The sequence below is a fragment of the Lotus japonicus genome, chromosome 2 (genome assembly GCF_012489685.1).
Source record: "Lotus japonicus ecotype B-129 chromosome 2, LjGifu_v1.2".
Taxonomy (NCBI): Eukaryota; Viridiplantae; Streptophyta; class Magnoliopsida; order Fabales; family Fabaceae; genus Lotus; species Lotus japonicus.
In genome coordinates, this window is record NC_080042.1 from 46007955 (window position 1) to 46030589 (window position 22635).

Below are 22635 nucleotides of genomic sequence, written 5' to 3' on the forward strand. Positions count from 1 at the left end.
TTAGGATTTAGTGTAATGTCAAATGAGTAGGCAAATTGGCTTGTACACAAATGGTCGTTCATTTGAACATTTTGATGGGTTTCTCAATAAGTTTTGCATTTAAGAGTAAATGGGTATCATGAGAATAGTTAATTTTTTATGTCAATTGTTAGAACATGATAATTATGGTTTTGCACATTGAATAAACTTTGGGTTGAATGAGAAGCCACACAAACAAACCCACAAAAGTATATCTTGACACTCCTCCATCAACTCTGCTGCGAGGAAAAAAGGGATAGCTCGTGGCACCTCTTAGAACCGTGAAGGGGGAAAGACAAAGAGAGACTACGCTATAGGGTGTGACCTTCGAAAATCAACTAGTAGATGACGCTTAAGTGTTGCAACACACGATTTATCAACTAATTCAACAACTAGATAGTTCAAAAACTTCGAATTCAATCAACTAAGTAAAACACTCTTCATTTTGACAACCAAACATATAGATCAACCGACACAAGGTTGTTTAGCTTAAGTGGAGGTCTTAGGTCCACATTCATGTGAATGCATTAAATATGTGCTAGGAATAGCTTTGCCACCATGAAATGTGAATATCTTCACATGAGCAAGAATCAAACCTCTAACCTCGTAGTTTAGGGACGAGGTGAACAACCACCATGCCACATCTCATAGTTTAAGCTACCATAAGCCATCATTGTTCGGAATTGACGAATATAGATTTCTATTAATTCTATAGGAGAAACACTCTTCTATATTTAACTGAAAAATATACATTGGATTACATGTTGCATCAGACACTGAACAAACAATGAACAACATGCTGAACCATTAATTCTTAGCCTTTTAAAACCAATTTCTACAATAACTTCAAAACCCTTCAGGCGTGGCAGACCATGTGACAGTTTACCTGAAAATCCTCTCTTCCTTTGCTTCAAGGGCATCAACTTCCTCATTTGATAGTAGGTCCACAATGGGTTCATATACGTCCCACTCCTTTCTTTTCCTCATGCATTCAACAAAAACAGGCATGTTAAGTTCTAATTTTGAATATCAAAACCAAAGCTATAATAAGACAAAACCGTCCTAAATCCTTACCTGAGTCAGACATTTTGTTTAATCAAAATAAACTACCATAAAGTATAGGTTTTATAAATGTAAATATCATATTAAAGGAAAATACATTAATATTTCAAAGTAATTCAACTTCATTGTCTATCTATCTTTCTATCTAAAATTCTTTTATTATATTCTACCATTATTTCCACTGCATTTCTCTTAATTGACATCTGCACCATTTTTGGTTCTTAATTTGACAAAGCCACAAATGTACATGTCACATTATGCTAATTCTTATCTACTTTTTCTAACGGTTAGGAAATAACACAGCTGAAGAAGTAAAATAAACATAGGAGCGCAATCAACAACACAAGAATATAACGTGGAAACTCCAAAACCGGAGAAAAACCACGGCCGTTGTCAAAACCGACAACCAGAGAAAACACTATGTGAAAATTGTTACAACACATAGACTTCACTCTAAACCACACCCCAAGACCCCAGTACACCCGCACTCTCCAAAGTAAATATTTGAACTACATCTCACAATGTTCTAAAACAAGAGCATAAGAGAAAAAGAAAACACAAATATAAACTTAAAGTGTTTTCAGGTGCTACATCTTTAGTGTTTTGGTGTGTTGAAACAAGGAGCTTGAGATCCCTATATATAGTCTTGGACCCTCCCACCCCTCACTAATCTAAGCGATGTGCGACTTCTCCATATTAAACATATTCAGCTCTCCCTAAACACAAATGGTGGGAATCATGATCCAGATAAGGAAAATTACAAAGGTGCAATTAAGAGCTAATTCCCTTCTCTGCCGTTGCACAAATCATGGGCAAGGTTCTTCACATTAATGGTATTCAAATACCAATTATTTGGTCCATTACCGTTGCATAAATCATGGGCAAGACTCTTCACATTAATGGTATTTCAATACCATTTACTTGGTCCATCACTGTTGCACAATTCACGTTTGTATGATTACCAATTATTGGATCATTACTCCTTCCCTTTCTTAGAAATCAGCCGTTGCTGTGCTTAGGTCAATATATAGTGCTGCTGCAGCTTTATGTAAAAATCAAGACAAGAAACAAGCAAATAAAGGTGTTCACGTTTTTTTATCCTTTCCCAACTCTGTTTTTCTTCTTGGTATCAGAGCCTTTGTGAACACTTACAAAAAATCATGTCTTCCTTGTCTCTCAATGTTGGCAATTTCATCACACTCAAACTCAATTCTACAAATTATCCATTATGGCGTGTGTAAGGCCCTAAGTTCAATTTGGAACAATTTTATGGAAGTTTGAATAAAATTGAAGTTTTTGGCTATGTTTGATAACTGGCAGATTAGAACTGTCAACTTGTGTGAATTTTTAGAGGGTCTTAACGACTTCATTTGGGAAAACTTTCTTCATGAGCGTTGTAGCCCTTTAAGTCTAGAAAATTCTCGAAACCCTTGTAGCTCGAGAAATTCGAATTTTACCGAGTGTGGTTCTGGCAGTAAAGTGCCAGCGAATTAATTTGTGCATTTTTATTTTAATTCCGAATTTGGTTTGGTTATTTAATTAAAAAGAGTAGGTTTTTAATTAAATAAGACCTGGTTATGGTTTTTAATTAATTGGGTCAAAGGTGATGAGATTTGGGCTTGAAAAGGGAAAACCAAACCCTAACCCACTTGTGGTTTGCATGGGATTAAGGGGAAAACCCTATTTTCTTTCCCTCATTCAGAACAGAACCTGCACAAGTTTCACGTAAGAACAGAAAGGGAAAATACAGAAGAGAGAAAAGAGAGAACTCTAGAGAGAGAGAGAGCAAGGGGAGCCGCCGCCCAAGCCACCACCACCGCCGTGTAGCGCGCGCGAGAGGAGAACGACAAGGGGGAGAGTTTCGCGAGGAAGAAGGAAGAGAGAGGAACGAGGACAGCAGCGTTCTGGACTTTGTTTTCATCACCAAAGCTTCTTCTTTTCATCTAAATTCATTCAAAACCCGAGGTAAGGGCTGGTCTTAGGATCTTTTGGGTAGAATAGGGGTTATATCATGAGTTTTCTTGGAAAAATTATGATTCTTGCCATGCTTTGACATGATTTTATGTATGAACTTGATTGATGTGCTTGAGGTTTTGAATATGCGATGTGTGCTGGACTTTTCCAGGTCATATTGGGTTACACTGTGAACATGTTACTATATTTGATGCTGGTAGATGACTTAGAACCCTTAGAATAGAATGGCTTAAACGAAATTGATGGCAAATGCATTCTCTGTCAGATTTCTGTGCTGGACAGTAAACTTCAGGTCCTATTTTCACTTGTTTCTGGTCGTCAAATAAAGAAATGATTAAAATACAAATTGTAGATCTTCGAAAGAGCTTTCCAGGCATATAAAGATCATAAATTTTGGTCTAGTATTGTGTGTTGTAGGTCGTTTTGGGTAACTGTCATACTTGCTGTTTTTCCCTGTGTCGGACAGAAACTTTAAGGAGTAATATCACCTAATTCTGGGGCTCAAATGAAAATGATTTTAACTAGAGAGTTGTAGATATTTAAAATAGATTTCTAGAAAGGTATCATATGTGATTTTTGGTTGAAAGATGCATTCTGTGGCTCTATTTTTGTGAAAGTTGTTTCTGCTGTCAATATGTTGAAGTTGCGATGATATATTATGCATGAGTGAATGTTCTTGCGTTCCTTTACGTGGATTATATTTATTTTCTGAGTTAATGGTTCAAGGGTCGCTCACCTAGCCGTAATTCCCTTGTAACCCGTGAATGTTGTGTTGTGAAGGTTTGTATAAAGAGTATGATAAGACTCTAGGATTGATTTTAGAGACTTAACAAGAGAAAAGTGTAATAAACTCGCTTGCAAGTAAATGTGAATAATTGGACATAGGTCTGGTGAGGACTATGGACCATGAGAACGATGGTACCTTGCACGCGAGGGTGTTTTGTGGGTTGTACGGTGAGTCCCCACGTGATTGGCTGACCGCGGTCGCCTTGTGATTCTGTGGACGGACGGTGAGTCTGGCGGACGGTGAGTCCCCCCACATGATTGAGGGTTGTACGGTGAGTCCCCTCCGAGATTTGTTCATCTGCGGATGATCGTGATTATGGCCATGGAAGTTTTGGTGGGTTGTGTGAAGTGAGATTCCGTTAGTAACTGACTCTTTCCCATAAAAGACATATAATGTACTTATATTATATATGTTGTTGTTGATTTTGTCATTATCATTCTTTTGTTGGACCTGACCCTGCTTGTTTGCTATGTGTTTGTTTGGGGGGGGTAGATGGTCGTGAAGATAATGGCGATGACTCATTCTTGGGAGTTGATGCTACGTGACGTGCCAATACTGGAGGACGACTACACTTTAGAGGAAGAGGAAGAGGCTAAGGAATAGGGTTTGGGTTGAGAGTCTTTTGTTTTCTGTTGGGGTTGAGAGTTTCCGAAGTGTTGGTATCGAACAATTTTATTGCTTAAATTCGAATGAACAAGTTTTGATGTAATCTTTATTTTCATTCAGGCCTTTGTTTCGTACTCTTTACAGTTGGTTATTTAAAAATTTTTACGAAGTTGGTTACTTCCGCGTGTTCTTTTGGAAAGGTTATGTTTCAAGAGTTTTTGTAAAATGAAAGGTTTGTCATTAATTGAAGATTAATAAGTGAATCGACGAAAACTCTTTACGAAAATTGGTTAATTAGTTACTGTGTAACACTCGAGAAATCGGGGCGTTACATTGTGGTATCAGAGCTCCGGTTGAGAAACCAGAGCACTAAGGGTTTAGGGCTTACGAGTTTCCGAGCTCGTTGTGTTTTGTTTTTGATAAAGGTGTTTTCAAAGCTTCGCGGTGAGATTTGGGTAGACTTGTGTGCTAAGATGGTTGTTTGATTGAGATTGTCTGAAGTTAGTACCATTGCCGTGGTACTTGGCAGAATTGGCACAGCAGTTGGATGATCTATCCTCAAAGGGATTCATTCGACCTAGCGTATCGCCATGGGGTGCACCTGTGCTATTGGTAAAGAAGAAGGATGGGAAGTCCAGATTGTGTGTGGATTACCGGCAGCTGAACAAAGTGATCGTGAAGAATCGTTATCCGATGCCTCGGATAGACGACTTAATGGATCAACTTAGAGGAGCGGTGATCTTCTCGAAGATAGATCTTAAGTCAGGATACCATCAGATCCGAGTCAAGGAATCTGACATCCAGAAGACCGCATTCAGGACTCGATACGGGCATTATGAATATCTTGTGATGCCGTTTGGGGTTACTAATGCACACGCAGTGTTTATGGACTACATGAACAGAGTGTTCAGACCATTCCTGGACAAGTTCGTGGTGGTATTCATCGATGACATCCTAATCTACTCGAAGAGTAGAGAGGAACATGAGGAGCATCTACGCCAGGTGTTGGGCGTGTTGCGAGAGAAACAGCTATATGCTAACGGCTCAAAGTGTGAGTTCTGGATGGAGGAGGTGAAATTTTTGGGGCATGTCATATCAAGTCAGGGTGTGGCAGTGGACCCTAGCAAGATCGAGACGATTCTGTCATGGGAGCAACCTAAGACGGCAAGCGACATCAGAAGCTTTGTTGGGCTTGCTGGCTACTATAGACGATTCGTCAAAGATTATGCAAAGTTGACTTCGCCGTTGACCCAGTTGACAAAGAAGAATCAACCGTTTGCGTGGACGGAGAAGTGTGAGGCTAGTTTCCAGGATTTGAAGAAGCGGATGACCACCGCACCCATACTAGCTTTACCTAAGGAAGGAGAACCTTATGACGTGTACTGTGATGCGTCACACAATGGTTTAGGTTGTGTAATGATGCAAGATAAGAAAGCAATTGCCTATGCTTCAAGGCAGTTGAAGACTCATGAGAAGAACTACCCCACACATGACTTGGAGTTGGCTGCCATAGTTTATGCTCTCAAGATTTGGAGACACTATCTCTATGGCAGTACGTTCACGATCTACAGCGATCATAAGAGTTTAAAGTACTTATTTGATCAGAAGGATCTGAACATGAGGCAGCGGAGGTGGATGGAATTCCTTCAGGACTATGAGTTCACTCTACAGTACCATCCGGGGAAAAGCAATGTCGTAGCCGACGCTCTCAGCCGGAAGGCTATACATGTGTCCTTAATGATGGTCAAGGAGTTAGAACTGTTCGAGGCTTTCCGAGATATGAGCTTGGACGTTAAGCTCGCACCAGGAAGACTGAGTTTCGGAATGGTGACGGTGTCAAGTGGACTTTTGGAAGAGATCAAGTCTAGACAAGAGACTGATGAAGGGATAGCTGAGTGGCGAGACCGTGTGACTCAGGGAAAGGCACCAGAGTTCTCTATTGGGAATGACAATATTCTGCGATGCAAGGGACGGATATGTGTGCCTGACGATGTAGAGATGAGAAGATTGATCCTGGATGAAGGACACAAGAGTAGACTGAGTATCCATCCCGGAATGAACAAGATGTATTAGGACTTGAAACTTCACTTCTGGTGGCCTGGGATGAAGAAGCAGGTTGCAGAGTATGTTTCTACTTGCTTGACATGTCAGAAAGCGAAGGTAGAGCATCAGAAGCCCGCAGGGAAGCTGCAACCACTAGATGTCCCAGAGTGGAAGTGGGACAGTATTTCTATGGACTTCGCGACGGCGTTACCTTTAACTCGGAGGAAGTTCGATGCAATTTGGGTTGTTGTTGATCGTTTGACAAAGACCGCTCATTTTATCCCGATCAACCTGAAGTACAAGGTGGAGAAATTGGCGGAGATTTATGTGGCTGAGGTTGTGCGTCTACATGGTGTACCGACCAGCATCGTATCAGACAGAGTTCCGAGGTTTACCTCTCACTTTTGGGGAGCCTTGCAGCAGGCCCTCAGAACTAAGTTGAGATTGAGCTCTGCCTATCATCCGCAAACCGATGGGCAGACAGAGAGGACAATCCAGTCGCTGGAAGATTTGCTACGGGCCTGTGTGTTGGATCACAAGGGCAGTTGGGATGAGACGCTGCCATTGATCGAATTCACTTACAACAATAGTTTCCATGCGAGCATCGGCATGGCACCTTACGAAGCTTTGTACGGTCGGAGGTGTCGTACGCCCTTATGCTGGCATCAAGATGGGGAAAATTTGGTGATTGGCCCGGAATTGGTGCAACAGACCACCGAGGAAGTCAGGAGAATTCAGGAAAAGATGAGAACCGCGCAGAGTCGCCAAAAGAGTTACGCCGACAACCGACGAAAGGAGTTGGAATTTCAGGCCGGGGACCATGTCTTCTTGCGGGTTACCCCGATGACAGGTGTCGGAAGGGCAATCAAGTCCAAGAAGCTTACTCCGAAGTTTATTGGGCCGTACCAGATCACGGAGCGAGTTGGACCGGTGGCGTACAGGATCGCCCTACCACCGTTTCTATCCAACATCCATGACGTTCTTCATGTGTCGCAGTTGCGGAAGTACATGGCAGATGATTCGCATGTGATTACGCCAGACGATATACAGCTGAAGGATGATCTAACGATGGTGATGCCACCCATCAAGATCGTCGACCGAAGCATAAAGCGCTTAAGAAACAAGGAGGTGCCTTTAGTGAAGGTCGTGTGGAACCAAGAGACTGGCGACGCGACCTGGGAGTTAGAGGATAAGATGCGGGAGTCACACCCCGATTTATTTGTAAACCCTTAAGTTTCGAGGGCGAAACTATTTTAAGGGGGGTGGTATTGTAAGGCCCTAAGTTCAATTTGGAACAATTTTATGGAAGTTTGAATAAAATTGAAGTTTTTGGCTATGTTTGATAACTGGCAGATTAGAACTGTCAACTTGTGTGAATTTTTAGAGGGTCTTAACGACTTCATTTGGGAAAACTTTCTTCATGAGCGTTGTAGCCCTTTAAGTCTAGAAAATTCTCGAAGTGGAATCAGGTCATTCCGACCCTTGTAGCTCGAGAAATTCGAATTTTACCGAGTGTGGTTCTGGCAGTAAAGTGCCAGCGAATTAATTTGTGCATTTTTATTTTAATTCCGAATTTGGTTTGGTTATTTAATTAAAAAGAGTAGGTTTTTAATTAAATAAGACCTGGTTATGGTTTTTAATTAATTGGGTCAAAGGTGATGAGATTTGGGCTTGAAAAGGGAAAACCAAACCCTAACCCACTTGTGGTTTGCATGGGATTAAGGGGAAAACCCTATTTTCTTTCCCTCATTCAGAACAGAACCTGCACAAGTTTCACGTAAGAACAGAAAGGGAAAATACAGAAGAGAGAAAAGAGAGAACTCTAGAGAGAGAGAGAGCAAGGGGAGCCGCCGCCCAAGCCACCACCACCGCCGTGTAGCGCGCGCGAGAGGAGAACGACAAGGGGGAGAGTTTCGCGAGGAAGAAGGAAGAGAGAGGAACGAGGACAGCAGCGTTCTGGACTTTGTTTTCATCACCAAAGCTTCTTCTTTTCATCTAAATTCATTCAAAACCCGAGGTAAGGGCTGGTCTTAGGATCTTTTGGGTAGAATAGGGGTTATATCATGAGTTTTCTTGGAAAAATTATGATTCTTGCCATGCTTTGACATGATTTTATGTATGAACTTGATTGATGTGCTTGAGGTTTTGAATATGCGATGTGTGCTGGACTTTTCCAGGTCATATTGGGTTACACTGTGAACATGTTACTATATTTGATGCTGGTAGATGACTTAGAACCCTTAGAATAGAATGGCTTAAACGAAATTGATGGCAAATGCATTCTCTGTCAGATTTCTGTGCTGGACAGTAAACTTCAGGTCCTATTTTCACTTGTTTCTGGTCGTCAAATAAAGAAATGATTAAAATACAAATTGTAGATCTTCGAAAGAGCTTTCCAGGCATATAAAGATCATAAATTTTGGTCTAGTATTGTGTGTTGTAGGTCGTTTTGGGTAACTGTCATACTTGCTGTTTTTCCCTGTGTCGGACAGAAACTTTAAGGAGTAATATCACCTAATTCTGGGGCTCAAATGAAAATGATTTTAACTAGAGAGTTGTAGATATTTAAAATAGATTTCTAGAAAGGTATCATATGTGATTTTTGGTTGAAAGATGCATTCTGTGGCTCTATTTTTGTGAAAGTTGTTTCTGCTGTCAATATGTTGAAGTTGCGATGATATATTATGCATGAGTGAATGTTCTTGCGTTCCTTTACGTGGATTATATTTATTTTCTGAGTTAATGGTTCAAGGGTCGCTCACCTAGCCGTAATTCCCTTGTAACCCGTGAATGTTGTGTTGTGAAGGTTTGTATAAAGAGTATGATAAGACTCTAGGATTGATTTTAGAGACTTAACAAGAGAAAAGTGTAATAAACTCGCTTGCAAGTAAATGTGAATAATTGGACATAGGTCTGGTGAGGACTATGGACCATGAGAACGATGGTACCTTGCACGCGAGGGTGTTTTGTGGGTTGTACGGTGAGTCCCCACGTGATTGGCTGACCGCGGTCGCCTTGTGATTCTGTGGACGGACGGTGAGTCTGGCGGACGGTGAGTCCCCCCACATGATTGAGGGTTGTACGGTGAGTCCCCTCCGAGATTTGTTCATCTGCGGATGATCGTGATTATGGCCATGGAAGTTTTGGTGGGTTGTGTGAAGTGAGATTCCGTTAGTAACTGACTCTTTCCCATAAAAGACATATAATGTACTTATATTATATATGTTGTTGTTGATTTTGTCATTATCATTCTTTTGTTGGACCTGACCCTGCTTGTTTGCTATGTGTTTGTTTGGGGGGGGTAGATGGTCGTGAAGATAATGGCGATGACTCATTCTTGGGAGTTGATGCTACGTGACGTGCCAATACTGGAGGACGACTACACTTTAGAGGAAGAGGAAGAGGCTAAGGAATAGGGTTTGGGTTGAGAGTCTTTTGTTTTCTGTTGGGGTTGAGAGTTTCCGAAGTGTTGGTATCGAACAATTTTATTGCTTAAATTCGAATGAACAAGTTTTGATGTAATCTTTATTTTCATTCAGGCCTTTGTTTCGTACTCTTTACAGTTGGTTATTTAAAAAGTTTTACGAAGTTGGTTACTTCCGCGTGTTCTTTTGGAAAGGTTATGTTTCAAGAGTTTTTGTAAAATGAAAGGTTTGTCATTAATTGAAGATTAATAAGTGAATCGACGAAAACTCTTTACGAAAATTGGTTAATTAGTTACTGTGTAACACTCGAGAAATCGGGGCGTTACAGCGTGAACAAGCCATAGCTCTTGCAGAAAGTCAAGACCTATTGGGTCATCTAACAAATGATGATCCAGCACCCACAAAATACACCACACCAAACCCCAACGAAGCCTCTGATAAAGAAAATTTTATCCCAAAATTGACTGATGATTTCATCGCTTGGCGTAAGGCAGATCGTCTTCTCCGAGGATGGATAATTGGAACACTCTCAGAAGAAGCACTCGGACTTGTTATTGGGTTAGACACTGCCCATGCCGTTTAGAGTGCACTCAAGGATGCGTATGCGGAAGACTCACAGGAGCGTGAGTTCACCCTTCGCCAACAACTTACATATCTCCGCAAGGAAGATGATAAAACCATCAGAGAACACATTCGCACTTTCAAAGGACTGTGTGACAACCTTGCTGCTATTGGAAAATCTATCCCAGACAAAGAAAAGGTATTTTGTCTCCTTACAAGTCTTGGTCCTCAATATGAAACATTCACAACCACCATGCTAAAACCACCGAGACCATCGTACAGCGAGTTGGTCTCACAACTTCAGAGTCTAGACCAGCGACGCAGTTGGTTCTCTAGCCATGGCAATATGGTGAATCCACTGACTCAACAAATGGCATTTTATGGGCAACAACAACGCTCTCATCATAATCGTGGGAACTCTCAAGCCTTCACATCAACAGGATGAGGTTTTCAAGCTCAACAACCTAGTAATCAAAAAAGCACTCAAGCAAACACAAGTTCTCAACAACGGCGTCCTGCACCACCAGGTCAGCGTCGCATGACACCTACAGAACGAGAACTCTACCGAAATGAAAAATGTCAATATTGTGGCACCATGGGTCACATAGCTAAAATATGTTGGTGGATACCCGAGAAGTCAACCCAGTCTGATGATATACCACAAGCACTTGCAGCTCTCACACTAGACAATACAATTACTGAAACTGAATGGACATCGGACACCGGAGCCTCCAACCATATGACAGGTAAATCAAATATGTTGCGTAATATTCGAAAATATTCAGGTACAGACTCTGTTCTTATTGGTGATGGTTCTTCTCTACCGATAGTTGGTATTGGAGATTCCTTCATCAAGCAAAAAGATATTACTTTACCTCTTCGAGATGTCTTGCTAGTTCCAGATTTAACAAAGAATTTACTTTCTATTAGTCAACTAACAACAGAATTTCCTGTAAGTTGTGAATTTACTAATGCTGATTTTTGTGTTAAGGAACGAGAAACAGGGGAACCAATGATCACGGGGAGTCGCAAGGGTGACCTATATGTTCTTTCCTCAACACCTGAATTACATTTCTCACATCAATTTAAATCTGGCTCAGCAGATATTTGGCTTCAACGTTTAGGCCACCCTCAAACTATGGCTATAAATTTGCTAAAGAATAAAGGATTAATTGATGTAATTGGGACTGTGAAATTTGAACATCTTTGTGATAGTTGTCAATTGGGAAAACTTAGTAAATTGCCATTTTCTGCTTCTGAACATTCTAGCTCTTCTATTTTTGAAAAAATTCATTGCGACTTATGGGGCCCTGCCCCTATTTTATCCATTGGAAAATTCAAATATTATGCTTGTTTGGTTGATGACTTCTCTAAGTTTACATGGATGATCCCTCTACAACAAAAATCTGATTTTGTTGAAGCTTACTTAGCCTTTGAACAGTATGTTAACAGACAGTTTGATAAAAAAATCAAGGTTTTCCATTTTGATGGTGGAGGTGAATTCATCAACTCCAAACTGTCAACTCACTTTCATTTAACAGGTACAATTCATCAAGTTTCTTGTCCATATACCCCAGAACAAACAGGTATGGTTGAAAGGTGACATAGAATAATTTGTGAACTAGGTATGACTATGTTGTTTCATAGTGGTGCTCCTTTATTCCTATGGGTTGAAGCTTTTTCTACTGCTGTCTACCTTATTAATCGATTGCCATCTTCAGCACTTAATTTTGAAACCCCTTACTTTACTTTGCATGGCATTCATCCGAATTATTCTTCACTTCGTGTTTTTGGGTCTAAATGTTTTCCATACACTTGGGACACACGAAGACACAAATTTGACCCCAAAACTATTTTGTGTGTTTTTGTTGGCTATAGTGATAAACACAAAGGGTATAAGTGTTTTCATCCTTCTAGTAAAAAGTTTTTCATTTCTCGACATGTTGTTTTTGATGAATCATTTTTCCCTTTTAAAAATAATAATAATAGTAAAACAACTCCCTCTACATCGCATGTAATTAGTATATTTGATTCATGGTTGCCTCACACTAGCTCAGAACCTTGTGCAGATTCAACAATGGCACCTCCTCCTCAACCTTGTTTAAGTCCTTTACCGCCAATCTTGCTGGACCTCCCTTCCACACAATCTCCTCCTTCCTCTCCACCTGAAGAATCAACATCTCCTTCTCAAGAACAATTCGTTCAACCTTCTCAAAATAACCCAGCGCCCTTAGAGTTTTCTCCCCACCCTTCACAAGTTGAACTTGAGTGTGAATTTCCTACACCAGCGCTACAAAATGAGTCTGATTCTTCTATGCCTCCTGACCCTTCAGAGGCTCAGATCTCACACCCAATGGTCACTCGCTCTCAACGAGGAATTGTCAAGCCAAATTCAAAATATGCCTTAATGAGTACAACCCCCTCCACAATCCCTCGCAACCCGCTTCACCACTTCCTTGGGATTGAAATATCTCCGACACCTGATGGCCTTCACTTGTCCCAATCGCATTATGCTCTTACTATCCTTGAACGAGCCAACAGGGTTGATTGCAAGCCAATGAGCACACCTCTTGAAGCCAAGACTAAGATCACCAAAGATACAACTCCTCTCGATGATCCAAGTCCCTTTCGTGGGCTTGTTGGAGCTCTACAATACTTAACCCTCACTCGCCCAAACCTTTCATTTAGTGTGAACTATGTGTCTCAATTCATGCATGCTCCTAATATTATGCACTTGAAAATGGTCAAACGTATCCTACGCTATGTCAAAGGAACTATTAACATAGGTCTTCACTTCACTTCCAACACTACTCTTGATCTTTTTGCTTTCTCTGATGCAGATTGGGCAGGTTGTCCTACTACCCGGCGCTCCACTACTGGTTATTGCACCTTTCTTGGAAGAAACCTCATCTCTTGGTGTGCAAAGAAACAACCCACTGTCTCTCGCTCGAGCACTGAAGCTGAATATAGAGCCATGGCTAACACTGCTGCTGAGCTCACATGGCTAACATTCATTCTAAAGGATCTTCGCATTCCGCTTGCTTCCGCCCCGACTCTCTACTGTGACAATCTCAGTTCTCTTCACATGACCATTAATCCGATTTTCCATGCCCGCAGCAAACACATTGAATTGGATTATCACTTTGTTCGCGAACGGGTTTCACTCGGACTTCTTGTAACACAATACATCTCTACCAATGAACAAGTTGCTGATCTCTTCACTAAACCCCTGTCAAAGGCGGCTCTTAGTCACTTCCGGGACAAACTTTGCCTCCAACCTCGGCCTCGTTTGCGGGAGGGTATTAAACATATTCAGCTCTCCCTAAACACAAATGGTGGGAATCATGATCGAGATAAGGAAAATTACAAAGGAGCAATTAAGAGCTAATTCCCTTCTCTGCCGTTGCACAAATCATGGGCAAGGTTCTTCACATTAATGGTATTCAAATACCAATTATTTGGTCCATTACCGTTGCATAAATCATGGGCAAGACTCTTCACATTAATGGTATTTCAATACCATTTACTTGGTCCATCACTGTTGCCCAATTCACGTTTGTATGATTACCAATTATTGGATCATTACTCCTTCCCTTTCTTAGAAATCAGCCGTTGCTGTGCTTAGGTCAATATATAGTGCTGCTGCAGCTTTATGTAAAAATCAAGACAAGAAACAAGCAAATAAAGGTGTTCACGTTTTTTTATCCTTTCCCAACTCTGTTTTTCTTCTCTCCAAGATGCATAACTTGATCTTTTTTCTCCTTCATTAGCAATGTGGGACTTACATTGCAATCAACCCCAACAATCTCCACCTTGATTGTAATGGTCTTCAGTCTTCATTGTCTATACCGACAATCATTGTCTTCACCGACAAACATAATTCTCATTGTTTATATACCGATAAATTAAATTATCATACTCCACCATAAAAGAGTACACTACACTTGGAACTAAACCATCCCAAGAATTTTCTTCACTTGGAACTAAACCATTCCAAGAATTTCCACATGCCGAAACCTTGCTGAAAATTTATGGTGCAACTTCCATGTTGGCTTTCTCCGGAAGTTCATCAGCAATCGACATAACCACGTACCTTGCATGAATGCCAACCAATGCCCGCACGCTATCACCACACACCTTACATCTATATCAACCAATGCTCGTGTGCCACCTGGACAATCTCATGCCCAGAACGCCTTGTGTAATCGTGATTGCATCAACTCCTCCATCACAGCATCATCACAGCTGCAGACCGACTGTAAACCGTGCACCAGGTTGGTTCCCAGAAAAGAGAGGTGTCTTTCCAGAACCTCCCAAAACAGCACTTCACAATGTCACACTTCTTCAGCACCTTCGCAATACCACACAAAGTGATATCCATCGAACCGGAAGCTCTGATACCACTGTTGGGAAATAACACAACTGAAGAAGTAAAATAAACACAGTAGCGCAATCAACAACACAAGAATATAACGTGGAAACTCCAAAACCGGAGAAAAACCACGACCGTTGTCAAAACCGACAACCAGAGAATAAACACTATGTGAAAATTGTTACAACACATAGACTTCACTCTAAACCACACCCCAAGACCCCAGTACACCCGCACTCTCCAAAGTAAATATTTGAACTACATCTCACAATGCTCTAAAACAAGAGCATAAGAGAAAAAAGAAAACACAAATATAAACTTAAAGTGTTTTCAGGTGCTACATCTTTGGAGTTTTGGTGTGTTGAAACAAGGAGCTTGAGATCCCTATATATAGTCTTGGACCCTCCCACCCCTCACTAATCTAAGCGATGTGGGACTTCTCCAAGATGCATAACTTGATCTTTTTTCTCCTTCATTAGCAATGTGGGACTTACATTGCAATCAACCCCAACACTAACAAGAGCTCTAAGGCTTACGAATTAATCTTACAAGCTCCAATAAGAAGGAAACTGTCTCATTATGCCCTATGAAGAAGAATTTTAACTACATAAACACCATGACTAAGTGCAGCCCTAGATGATTAGATGATGACAGAAATGTTCAGTTTACTGAATGTAAGCCAACAAGAGTGTTCTAACTTATGATATCAGACTCACCGAATTACACTAGATTTCTGACCAAATAACTTGACCAAGTCCACTGCCACTGCACCTCCTTTACTGTTAATAGATCATTAACAAGACAACAATGAAATAGAGGATTAGGAATATACATGTACTCAATTTAAATTATAATAAAAATGTATTTATCTGTATCACATCAACTTAACTAGGAAAAACTTTATTGAAAACCTGATTGGAGTATAGTCACCCCTCGACGACCCTTCTTGCTTAATCTGCTTTCTCTTGCTGAAACCACACTTTGAATAGCAATCTAAATATGAGAAAAAAGTTAACATTATGCCAGCTGAATTATATATTACTTGTGAGCATAATATATCAATTAACCAATAGAATGACTGACCTCATAAAGTTGCTCTCTGATAGCAAATGCAATCTCTGGCTGCAAAGCAGAAGCATTTCACTGTTTAGTACATATTTCATTTTTCAAGAGTGTTTATGTGATTATTGCATGACAGAAGTAGAGAGAAAGAATATCATGGATGAAACCAAGAATCTGATTCCTAACCCAACATATTGTTTTCTTGCTATACAACACAAATAAAAAAGTATTAACAACAAAAGCTTTCCCATCTACCAAAATCCCATGATGTTCCCAAGAAGAAAGATAATGGAAACTAAAATTAAGTTAGCACAAGTTAAATTTTCACTTCTCATTCTTTCTTGGCATTTCTCAGGGAGCATGAAGTTTTAACTTTTAGCACTACTCCAACATGTCCAAAATAGCAGGTACTGTGTGTGGAAGTATAACACATTATAATTTAGGCTAAATTAAGCTTTTTGTCCCTAACCTTTTTCATAAATATGGTTTTCGTCCCTCGCAGGAGCAAGATGTGGTATTGGTCCCTATCTTTTGCCAAAATGATTGGTTTTAGTCCCTCCGGCCGTTTGGGTCAACGCCAGAGCTCCGCCAGCCCATGTGGCACCCCATGTGGCTTTGCCACGTCAATTAATGAACCTGGTTGGATTTTTTTTTGTTTTTCATTTAAAAATAATTTAAAACACTAATTATTAAATTAATTAACAACATCATGTAACAAAAAAAACTAAAAAAAAAAAACTGAAATTAATTAATTGCATCTTCTTCATCCATATCAACATCATCAACAATACTTCATCATCATAAAAAAAAACCCAGATTTGCAACCCCATCCATTGGCATCATCGATCACAAGCAAATCATCTCCTCCTCCACCGTTTCTTATCATCATCATCTTCACCAAGTCCTCATGGAACCATCTTTAGCAAAACATAAAAAAAAGGAAAGAACAGAGGGTGAGGAGGAATACAAAGAAGAACAAAAGAACAGATCTGGAGATTTCTCCGCCGAGTTCCCAAAATCCTCCGTCTCCAAACCACTTGCAGAGTCGCCACCACCACCAACACCCATTTCATCTCTGCCATATGTCGTTCTCCTCCTCCCCTCAAAATCGAGAACCAGCACCAATGAAAACCCCCGAAATCCAGCACCTACTAACACGGTTACTTCTCCTGAACCAGAGGGACAGCGAGACAGATCTGGAATTGTCGGTAGTCCACAGCGTGCATTGGGAAGGAAAGGAGGGACCGGCGGCGCGTTGGAGGCAGCGCTAGCTGTAGCGGCGCGAGCGGCAGAGGAGGGCCGGAATCTGAGAGTTGACATGGAAGAGCGCGAGATCTGAGAGCAAGCCAAGCTCGTCAGCCATGTCGTCGTAGTTGAGGTCGTTTCCGACGACTGTGCAGATCTTGGGGTGGTCGACAAAGAGAAGAGGGTGATGGTGATGGGTTTTGAGAAAATGGTATGATGCTGAAGATAATACAATTAAGATGATATGATGCTTGGTATATTTCTGAACATCACACGTTGTAAATCTGGTTTTTTTTATGATTATGTGTTGAAGATGATGTTCATAATGAAGAAGATGATATGATTTTGTTAATTAATTTAATTATTTAATTATTAATTTCATTTTTTAAATAATTAATAATCTAATTAATAATTAAATAAATAAAACTTCCACCTATGTTAATTAAATAATGTGGCAATCACGTGGCAAGGCCACATGGGCTGGCGGAGCTCCGGTTTTTTTTATGATTATGTGTTCAAGATGATGTTCATAATGAAGAAGATGATATGATTTTGTTAATTAATTTAAATATTTAATTATTAATTTCATTTTTTTAAATAATTAATAATCTAATTAATAATTAAATAAATAAATAAAACTTCCACCCGTGTTAATTAAATGACGTGGCAATCACGTGGCAAGGTCACATGGGCTGGCGGAGCTCCGGTTTTTTTTATGATTATGTGTTAAAGATGATGTTCATAATGAAGAAGATGATATGATTTTGTTAATTAATTTAAATATTTAATTATTAATTTCGTTTTTTAAATAATTAATAATCTAATTAATAATTAAATAAATAAAACTTCCACCTGTGTTAATTAAATGACGTGGCAATCACGTGGCAAGGCCACATGGGCTGGCGGAGCTCCGGCGTTGACCCAAACGGCCGGAGGGACTAAAACTAATCATTTTGGCAAAAGATAGGGACCAATACCACGTCTTGCTCCGGCGAGGGAGGAAAACCATATTTATGGAAAAGGTTAAGGACGAAAAGCTTAATTTAGCCTATAATTTATTATTAGTGATGATAGTTAGATATACTTACCCCAACCTCAAGATCCTCAATACCCATGTCTTTGCAGAAGATTCTCACAAACTCTTCAGGATCATTCTCAAAGTTGTTCAAGTCCTAAAATACAATGATACAATGATGTTAGACACATACAAGCTGAACCAACAAAACAAGTGCAGAAAATCATTTCAATCTCACGATATTTCATCAAAGCAGAAACAGCACAAAAAGACACATCTAGGGAAATTAGGGAATGATACCTGCTTTTCATTGTTTAACTATTATTTGCTTAGATAAATTTTGAGCTAACATAAGGGTTTGAGTATTTGGTATTTCAACTAGTAGGTATGGCTCTCATTAAAGGAAGATGTAATAGACAAAATTTCCACCAAAATAATTGAGCTGGATCCAAACCAAGCTTGCAACTTTTTGAGTATACTGTCATAAAAGAAAGACACCAAAAAAACATCACAACTATGCATTGTAGGTAAGATTGCTAAAAGGGAAAAGCAAAATACCAAATGACTACAATATAATTGGCATAGTTCCAAAACAAAGTGGAAATTTGTTAGATCCCACCATAAAACTCAGAGAACAAACACTGAATTGAAAATTTGTTAGGAAGACAGAGGGAATACACAGCAGGAGAGCTTGTACTAATTTGACAGAAAAAAAAAAGATTATGATAAGAGAATCATGCACTTCATCTTTACTCAAAATTTCAAAACTTTAAAACATCGCAGACATGTGTCACATTTCTTACATGACTTTCAATTGGCTCATTCTTAAACAATATGAGACTCTAAACTCACGTCTATATTATTGTGTGTATGTAGTGTTGGGGGAGACAGGGGAGCCCATGGGCCGAGGAGCAAGACACCAAGAAATCTCGACGCCATATCTTAACCCAAAACCTTAAGGCATTAGGTTTATGGGTCACATCTCTTATAAAGTCTTCTCCTCACCCAAACTTAACCAATGTGGGACTCCAACTCCGCACTTGAATTCTCAACAATCTCCCCCTCAAGTGTAAGTAACCGCCATATTATCATGGCCCCCCCCTCTGCGGAAGCATATCCACCCTTGCACCGCCGTTCGCTTCACCGCGTCAAAGGAACCCGCCGCCTAGCAACACCGCTAGGAAGACTTTCGACACAAGGAGCCGTAACCATGGCTACACCAACCATCGGCTCTGATACCACTTGTTGGGGGAGACAGGGGAGCCCATGGGCCGAGGAGTAAGACACCAAGAGATCTCGACGCCACATCTTAACCCAAAACCTTAAGGCATTAGGTTTATGGGCCACATCCCTTATAAAGTCTTCTCCTCACCCAAACTTAACCAATGTGGGACTCCAACTCCGCACTTGAATTCTCAACAATCTCCCCATCAAGTGCGAGTAACCGCCACATTATCATGCCCCCCCTCTGCGGAAGCATATCCACCCTTGCACCGCCGTTCGCTTCACCAAGTCAACGGAACCCGCCGCCTAGCCTCACTGCTAGGAAGACTTTTGACACAAGGAATCGTAACCATGGCTACACCAACCATCGGCTCTGATACCACTGTTAGGAAATAACACAGCTGAAGAAGTAAAATAAACCAGGAGCGCAATCAACAACACAAGAATATTACGTGGAAACTCCAAAACCGGAGAAAAAACCACGGTCGTTGTCAAAACCGACAACCAGAGAATAAACACTGTGAAAATTGTTACAACACATAGACTTCACTCTCAACCACACCCCAAGACCCCAGTACACCCGCACTCTCCAAAGTAAATATTTGAACTACATCTCACAATGCTCTAAAACAAGAGTATAAGAGAAAATGAAAACACAAATATAAACTTAAAGTGTTTTCAGGTGCTACATCTTTGGTGTTTTTGGTGTGTTGAAACAAGGAGCTTGAGATCCCTATATATAGTCTTGGACCCTCCCACCCCTCACTAATCTAAGCGACGTGGGACTTCTCCAAAATGCATAACTTGATCTTTTTTCTCCTTCATTAGCAATGTGGGACTAACATTGCAATCAACCCCAACAATCTCCACCTTGATTGTAATGGTCTTCAGCCTTCATTGTCTATACCGATAATCATTGTCTTCACTGACAAACATAATTCTCATTGTCTATATACCGACAAATTAAATTATCATACTCCACCATAAAAGAGTACACTACACTTGGAACTAAACCATCCCAAGAATTTTCTTCACTTGGAACTAAATCGTTCCAAGAATTTCCACATGCCGAAACCTTGCTGAAAATTTATGGTGCAACTTCCATGTTGGCTTCTTCGGAAGTTCATCAGCCATCGACATAACCACGTACCTTGCATGAATGCCAGCCAATGCCCGCACGCTATCACCACACACCTTGCATCTATATCAACCAATGCTCATGTGCCACCTGGACAATCTCATGCCCAGAACGCCTTGTGTAATCATGATTGCATCAACTCCTCCATCACAACATCATCACAGCTGCAGACCGACTGTAAACCGTGCACCGGGTTGGTTCCCAGAAAAAAGAGGTGTCTTTCCAGAACCTCCCAAAACAGCACTTCACAATGTCACACTTCTTCAGCACCTTCGCAATACCACACAAAGTGATATCCATCGAACCGGAAGCTCTGATACCACTGTTAGGGGAGACAGGGAATCCCATGGGCCGAGCAGCAAGACACCAAGATGTAGCTATGGTATATGATCATCATGGAAGCTATTGTTTTTTTTGTAGAATTTGTACTGGTTTTGCCCAACCTCTAACTAAGAACTAGAAAAAAATTATGAACATTGAAAATTGAGGTGGAGCTTTTGTAGTCAGAGATTGTATGCGTTATTGAAAAACTAGCATCTATCAGCTCTTGTGATCTTCAGCCTCTTCACACTGGTCAAGAACATCCTGTATAGAATACAAAATGATCAAAATACTAAAAAAATGTTGCTGATTGAAGAGTTAAGTTAACAACACTTAATTTAAGAGTTCAATTTGAGGGATTTATCACTTACTCCCAAGGCACATCTCCAACCATCATCCAATCCCCTTCTTGATCCTCATAAGTCAGCACATGAAAATTCCCAGAGTTGTTTGGTTGAGAGTTAGGACCTGAAAAAATAAATTTGATATTTAAAAAAGGTGGTCCAACAGAAAGAAGTTGCTAATGATGTTATGAGGGTTTCAATTTCATTGCTTACAAAGAATGATGGTCCTAAACATGTGGCCAAGGGATTTTACAAGCCCATCATAGCTATGATGTTCCAAGAGGTTTAATTTTCTACCAATGGGGATTCCTTCCATGTAGACTTTGACAAACAAAGAAGGTGTTTGGCTCCGATGGTTTTGTTTCTCAACAAGGGTGCTCCTCAATGTGGACTTAATTGGTGGCCAATCAAAAGTTTCCTCCCTGAAAGATAGAATTAACAAAGTTAATGCAACTAATCACACATGCATAAACATGTTCTAAGCAAAAAATAGTATCAAGATTAAGGGACACAAACAATTCCATTATAGCATGTTTGGATCAGTTTTTCTTTCCTAAAATTAATTCTGAAACTCAGAAACTACTCACGATAATTAATTGTGTCTTTGAAATCAGTTGTAGAATAAAAGACACTATTCCATCAAAATATAGAGTTTGGAATACAATTGATTTTAAAGTCATAATCAATTTTGGGAAGAAACTTATCTCAGTTGCTTTTGAGTTCAAGAAATGGTTATGAGCAAAGAAAAACTGACACAAACATCTAAGCTTAAGAAAAGTACAATTGAGAGAGCGAGATAGAGGGAGGGAGGGAGCAATGGTGCACCTTGGTGGTGTTGAATTGTATGCTGACTCTGATTGAGAAGAATGAGAGATGCTGAGACCAAGTTTCAAGTCAGTGCTCAAATCTGTTCTGTTTCTTCTACAGACACTAGAGAGGCAGAGAGATGAAGATGAAGAGGGTGGTGGTGGTGGTGGTTTAGGGAGGTTGTTGCTATCAATGGAGGAAGATGAAGAAGATGATGACTGAGTTTGAGAAGCATCAAATTGTTCTAAGGCTCTCATATCTTCCAATCAATGAAACTGATCACAAGAAAAAGCCGCCACCTTGAACTGATGGGCACCTTATATAAGGAGAGAAAAGTATATATATATATATATATATATATATATAGAGAGAGAGAGAGAGAGAGAGAGAGAGAGAGAGAGAGAGAGAGAGAGAGAGAGAGAGAGAATGATGAAACAAAAGCAAAGCAAAGCCAAGTCAGAAACATTCTGAGAGTCTCGTTGGTTTTTGATTTGCCATGAGGGTGGGCGACATGTCCACAAGGCCTAAGTTACACGGTCTTCAATTAATTACTTATTTTCAAGTTTTGGTTGGTTGGAACCTTGAAATCTCATTATTTTAATCAAGTTCTTAATAATCTTCCACCCTTTCT

General features: G+C 40.2%; 1 protein-coding gene and 1 pseudogene across 1 annotated transcript; both read right to left on the reverse strand.

Moving 5' to 3' along the window:
- Nucleotides 1–608: 608 nt before the first annotated feature.
- LOC130736510 (chromatin structure-remodeling complex protein BSH-like) lies at nucleotides 609–20880 on the reverse strand (annotated as a pseudogene).
- Nucleotides 18926–22320, reverse strand: LOC130738120 (auxin-responsive protein IAA31). The gene is made up of 4 exons (XM_057590029.1): nucleotides 22023–22320; nucleotides 21411–21619; nucleotides 21225–21321; nucleotides 18926–21117 (listed from the first exon to the last, which is right to left on the reverse strand). The coding sequence occupies exons 1-4, from the start codon at nucleotides 22259–22261 to the stop codon at nucleotides 21063–21065; spliced, it is 600 nt and encodes a 199-aa protein (XP_057446012.1). The 5' UTR covers nucleotides 22262–22320; the 3' UTR covers nucleotides 18926–21062.
- Between the last annotated feature and the right edge of the window lie 315 nt (nucleotides 22321–22635).